The sequence below is a fragment of the Salvelinus fontinalis genome, chromosome 11 (genome assembly GCF_029448725.1).
Source record: "Salvelinus fontinalis isolate EN_2023a chromosome 11, ASM2944872v1, whole genome shotgun sequence".
Taxonomy (NCBI): domain Eukaryota; kingdom Metazoa; phylum Chordata; class Actinopteri; order Salmoniformes; family Salmonidae; genus Salvelinus; species Salvelinus fontinalis.
Genome location: NC_074675.1, coordinates 43,793,234 through 43,799,166, shown reverse-complemented (window position 1 = coordinate 43,799,166; position 5,933 = coordinate 43,793,234). Strand labels below are relative to the sequence as shown.

The window sequence follows — 5,933 nt, the reverse complement described above, 5'->3', positions numbered from 1 at the left end:
AATAATTTTTACATTTATTGTCCCCCTTCTAGAATCAAATGTACACTTTCAGGTTCAAAATCTGTTTGGCTAAATTATTTTCATAGTTACAAATCAGGTCACCCTACCAAACTTTCCTTCTAAAACAGACTGTAGGTCTGTCTGCTGCCTTTTCGTTGTCACAGCCTAAATGCCAATCACCAAAGGAGGGGACTAACCTCTGGTCATTCATAACACATACATAAAGGCTTAATGATGTAAACACAATGTATTAACACTTAGGGAATTATCAATAACAGCTAAAACAAATAAACATCAAAGACATGTTAAAACTATACATTTTCTTTTATTTGTACTACATTTTTACATTGAATATTAGACAGGGCTGTGAATAGTGTAGCTTGTCCCTGAGCTGGTGGACGAATGGTTCTGTCTGCTGGAGGTACTGCATGTTGGTTCCAATCTTAAAGTAACAACAAAGAAAGTCAGCAGGTCTGTTAGGAAATGCCTTTGTCACACCATCTGGATAATGGCATTTCTGTGCTGCGCCAAAAACTCTAAATGGGAAGATGGGAAACTCGTGTTATTATATTCCTCTTTAATTTACAAATATCATGACATGACTGTGAGACATCGCTGTATCTAGGGGGATTTGTATTTAGCTGAGCCTGCTACAGTAGCCAGCAAATGATTATAAATAATGATTGACAGTATGTAGTCTAACTCAACACTTAACTACTAAAAACTCATTTAAATATCAATAAATAAAGGTCAATTTACTTGTTTTTCACTGTCCAGTGTAAGTACAAGTGGTGCATTTGACTTGCAAACTCATCACATGATCAGCGTATCACACCCTGATCTGTTTCACCTGTCTTTGTGCTTGTCTCCACCCCCCTCCAGGTGTCGCCCATCTTCCTTCTTATCCCCAGTGTATTTCTACCTGTGTTCTCTATTTGTCTGTTGCCAGTTCGTCTTGTCAGGTCTTACCAGCGTGTTTTCCCGTCTCACTGCTTTCTCAAGTTCTGTTTCTCCGGTTCTGACCATTCTGCCTGCCCTTACCCCGAGCCAGCCTGCCGTTCTGTACCTGCCTGACTCCGACCCGTTTACGAACCTCTGCCTGTCCTGACCCCGAGCCTGCCTGCTGTTCTGTACCTGCCTGACTCCGACCCGTTTACGAACCTCTGCCTGTCCTGACCCCGAGCCTGCCTGCTGTTCTGTACCTTATTGACTCTGCCTTGGATTACAGACCTCTGCCTGCCTTTAACCTGTCTTTTGCTTGCCCCCTGTTTGGGTCTATAAACATCTGTGACTCTAGCTGTCGGCATCTGGGTCTTATCCTGAGTTCTGATAGAGCAACTCCTCAGCCACTAAAAACTACTTCGGGTCGTGGAATTTCAGAGATTTTCAAAATAAAAGTCCCCCACATAATAGTAGAAAATTGTAAATGACCATTCATAATACAGTATATGAGAAATTATTGTCTAAACATTAACAATGATTCATATTTGTTCATATTTAATTGACATTTATATTACATTTGTGTTTTAAAACATGTTCCAAGTTTAAATAAATGCCCCCAATGTGAAACACTGTATATGGAATGTATATGGAACGGCTCACAATAATGGCCATAACAGAGCAAATGTAATGGCATCAACCACCTAGAAAACATGTGTTTGATGTATTTGATACCATTCCACTGATTCCGCTCCTGTCCTTACCATGAGCCTGTTCTCCCCAATTAAGGTGCCACCAACTTCCTGTGATGGAATACATATTGACTTAGAGCAATAACTATTCTGGGTGCAGCAGTAAAAGTATTGTAGGGAATACTCAGTAGGGTCTGTAGAATGTACAGTGCCTTCGGGAAAGTATTCAGACCGCTTGACTTTTTCTTCATTTTGTTACTTTACAGCCTTATTCCAAAATGTATTAAATCGTTTTTTTTCTCATGAATCTACACACAATACCCCATAATGACAAAGCAAAACCTGCTAATTTAAAAAAAGAAAGAATTACATTTACATAAGTATTCAGACCCTTTAATCTATAAATGTAATTTTTGAAGTGGTTACTGTTGCACGAAGGCTGTTACGGTTATGGGTCAATGTTTTACAACTGGCTCACTTCTGAAAGGGGTAAAGCAACAGTCACATGGGAAAATGTGACATTCTTAATCTGGTGTGCCTCGGCCAGGTCAACAGGATTTTTTGGGGTTCTTGTCTAGGTCTGATAAACGCACACCCTGTTTTAGGAAATCAAATACAGCCAAGTGGAGAAATCACGTTGTTGTATTTTGAGTGTAACAGCCACATGCTATGCAAACACAGAGTAGATGAACAGCTTATTTATGTCAATATCAGGGGGATTGGCGACTGGGGCCATGTGGAAGCGCCTGTCCACATATATCTGCATCTTCCTCCTGCTGACCCTGACAGTCCTTGTCTTCCTTTTACGCAACAACAACATTCTGGAGGTGAGGAGAGAAAGTGTTCTTCTTCCATTACCATCTACCTACATTAGCCTACCACCAGTGGAGGCTGCTGAGGGGAGGACAGCTCATAATAATGACTGGAATGGAATAAATGGAGTGGTACCAACCACATGGAAACCACGTCTTTGATGTGTTTGATGCCATTCCATTTGCTCCATTCCAGCTATTATTATGAGCCGTCATCTCCTCAGCAGCGTCCATTGCTTACCACTCATTCCCCCGTAGTGACCTCTATTCTCCTCCACAGTGGAAATTGGACCCACACAGGATCCACTCAGAGGGCCCTCCTCCCCTGGACCGCGAGCGACACTTCTGTAGCCACTTGGGTACAAATCCCTCACCTGAGGAGGCTCTGGAGGACCGTTACCTCCTGGAGTCCATCGCCTGGCCAGAGCCTCAGCCATGGTCCAAGTCTTCACCCCTGCACCAGACCAGTGACCCTGCACACAGCCTGTTTGCAATTCTCCCTGCAGGGGGTAGGAGAGAGTGGCACGTGGGGGACCAGCTGAAGGCTCTGGTCATTATGAAAGATTTCCAGGGACTTCCCAAGAGCCATGGCGGGGACTTCTTGCTGGCCCGGCTGCACTCCCCAGAGCTGGAGGCGGGTGTTGCAGGACATGTGGTGGACCACGGGAATGGGACTTACTCTGCCATTTTTCCATTACTGTGGGAGGGGTCTGTATGGGTGGACGTGACATTGGTCCATCCTAGTGAGGCAGTTCCTGTTCTACGGCGCTTACGTGATGAACACCCCGACAGGGTGCTTTACAAGAGCCTGTTTCGCTCTGGATTACTGTCTGAGACCACCATGTGTAACCTGTGCCTGCCAACTAACCAGCAGCCGCTGTGCAATTACACAGACCCCCACACAGGTGAACCCTGGTACTGCTACAAGCCCAAGCTGCTGCTGAGCTGTGATACACGGATCAACCACTTCAAGGCAGGCTACCAGAAAGATCTGATAACCAAGAAAGAAGCACTGCTTTTCCAAAGGTAAGTGCGGGGTAAGAAAAGAGTGGTTTTGGGAATAAATGTAAGTTTTACCTTGGACATATATATTTGCCTTTTGTCATATATAAATTACAGAGTATGGTTCTGGGGAATGTTATTGCTTGCTTTCAAATGTAAAATGATTCTCTATCTTTTTTAGTGGCGTAAACCTCAAAACACGTATTCATGCTAAGGCGTATGACAGTGTCACTGTGCTACCTAAGAAAAAAGGTAGGAGTTTTGTAGTGTGAAGAAAATCTGAGTTTCTGTAAAGTGGTGGTAGCTGGTGCCTCATGGCTCCTCTTGTATTTCAGACAAACAAGAGGTGGAAAGCAACAGTGAAAAGGCAGCGCCTATCAGAACCACAGCCTCTGGGTATTACTTCCAAGGGTCATGGCGGGGGCTGGGTGGTGTCGTGATGCACCAGTTTAACGACCCCACTGCCATTACTCAGTGTCTGAAGGGCAAGTTGGTGTACATGTATGGAGACTCCACCGTCAGACAGTACTACGAGTTCCTCACCAGCTTCTTGCCAGGTGACTGCTGTTTGCCAATACAATTACATCTCAAACTCAGCTGTCTCAGGTGTATGCAAATTCTCTCTCCCTCTCTCTCCCTCAACATTTATCTCCCTCTCTCTGTCAAAGAGCTGAGGGAGTTCAACCTTCAAAGTCCTGTGAGCGCAGGGCCCTTCATGGCAGTGGACATCCCCCATAACATCCTGCTGAAGTACCGGAGCCATGGTCCCCCCATCTCCTGGACCCCTATCAGCGTCAGTCAACTGCGCTATGTAGCTAACGAGCTGGATGGCCTTGCCGGGGGCTCAGACACTATTGTCGTCATCAGCATTTGGGCTCATTTCAGCACCTTCCCTGTGCAGGTCTACATTCGCCGACTACGCCACATTCGAAGGGCGGTGGTGCGGCTTCTGGACCGGGCTCCGAAGACCGTGGTAGTGGTGCGCTCAGCCAACCTCCGGGCCCAAAGCCTACAGGAGAGCCTCATCTTCAGTGACTGGTTCTCAGTGCAGTTGGACGGGGTACTCAAGGCTATGTTCAGGGGCCTGAATATCTTGTTAGTGGACGCCTGGGAGATGACCCTTGCCCACCACCACCCTCACAATATCCACCCATGTCCTCCCATCATCAAGAACATGATAAACACTATCCTCTCTCACGTCTGCCCAGTGAAGAACTAGCAGAGAGAGTTAAATTAGTTCTGCCACAATTCTTCATTGTTCAACACCTGTGCAATATTGATAAAATAACTAGCATGGGCGGAGCATAGTCTGACCGGCATTACATGATTCATCACTTGAGCCTGCAAAATTTTAACAACTATGGCCTATTTATTGCCTTTACCTCCCTTATCTTACCTCATTTGCACACACTGTTTATATACTTCTTCCCCCTATTGTGTTATTGACTGTATGTTTGTTTATTCCATGTTTGTTTATTCCACTCTGTGTTGTTTGTGTCGCACTGCTTTGCTTTATCTTGGCCAAGTCGCAGTTGTAAATGAGAACTTGTTCTCAACTAGCCTACCTGGTTAAATAAAGGTGGGAAAAAAATATATATATATATTTTTAACAACTGCCAAAACAAAGTAGGTCTCAACACCATTAAGTCAAAATGACAATGGCATCCTACTAGCATATTTGTGACCCAATCCAGGAAACTAGGTGTATGTTGCAACTCACGACTTCACAGGAGAGCTGGTTGAATGTAAACATATTTTTTTATCAAAATGCGTTTATTGGCAGAAATGCCTTTTTGAACATGTGAACTTTCATGTGCCTTAATAAAACTTTTGTGCCATCTGTAAATACAAATAAAATTGTTAAATTACGAGCCTAGTTGGTTTATCCAAAGAAAAAGTCAGGAACTTCCCGCTAGCCATGATTGGCTGAGATAATGAGTGGGCTGGACATGCCGAGAGATGAGTTTCAGATTGGTCTGCAGTGTAGCATCTTGTGTCTATAAAATGAGCTGCTTGTTATGCGTAGGTAATCCGTTCTACTGCAGTTTTTTTTGAAAGATAGAACGTTATCCATACTGCAAATATGTTGCTACTGGTCTCAATAACATTGCTGGCCTGAATTTATCAGGCGCTATTGACAAAGGTCAGTGGAAAAAAGTTGTGATGGACTACTTTCTGGAGGACGATCGTGCCAAGTTGACTCTCTCTGACTCTGAAAATGAATCAGACGATGACGAAATCCCTGATTTAGGTTAGAAAAAATATTGACAAGACATTGTAGAGTCTTCTGATGACAGTGATAGGGAAGAAACAGCGATCAACAGACTAGTCAAGGACCATATCACCTCCACCCTACCGGACACCCTAGACCCACTCCAATTTGCTTACCGACCCAATAGGTCCACAGACGACGCAATCGCAACCACACTGCACACTGCCCTAACCCATCTGGACAAGAGGAATACCTATGTGAGAATGCTGTTCATCG

The 5,933-nt window shown here is 44.4% G+C and overlaps 1 protein-coding gene across 1 annotated transcript; it reads left to right on the top strand.

Moving 5' to 3' along the window:
• The first annotated feature begins 472 nt into the window (after nt 1-472).
• Nucleotides 473-4,665, top strand: LOC129865764 (NXPE family member 3-like). Its single transcript, XM_055938772.1, has 5 exons — nt 473-2,458; nt 2,724-3,469; nt 3,627-3,697; nt 3,781-4,002; nt 4,114-4,665. Exons 1-5 carry the CDS (start codon nt 2,318-2,320, stop codon nt 4,662-4,664), a joined length of 1,731 nt encoding a protein of 576 aa, XP_055794747.1. The 5' UTR covers nt 473-2,317; the 3' UTR covers nt 4,665.
• The last annotated feature ends 1,268 nt before the right edge of the window (nt 4,666-5,933 follow it).

What these genes read in the sequence shown, in the direction of transcription:
- LOC129865764 (XM_055938772.1), top strand. Translation starts at nt 2,318, where the DNA reads ATGAACAGCTTATTTATGTCAATATCAGGGGGATTGGCGACTGGGGCC. An exon ending in TGTGCTACCTAAGAAAAAAG is followed by an intron (nt 3,698 to 3,780) that starts GTAGGAGTTTTG and finishes CTTGTATTTCAG; the next exon opens with ACAAACAAGAGGTGGAAAGC. An exon ending in CCTCACCAGCTTCTTGCCAG is followed by an intron (nt 4,003 to 4,113) that starts GTGACTGCTGTT and finishes TCTCTGTCAAAG; the next exon opens with AGCTGAGGGAGTTCAACCTT.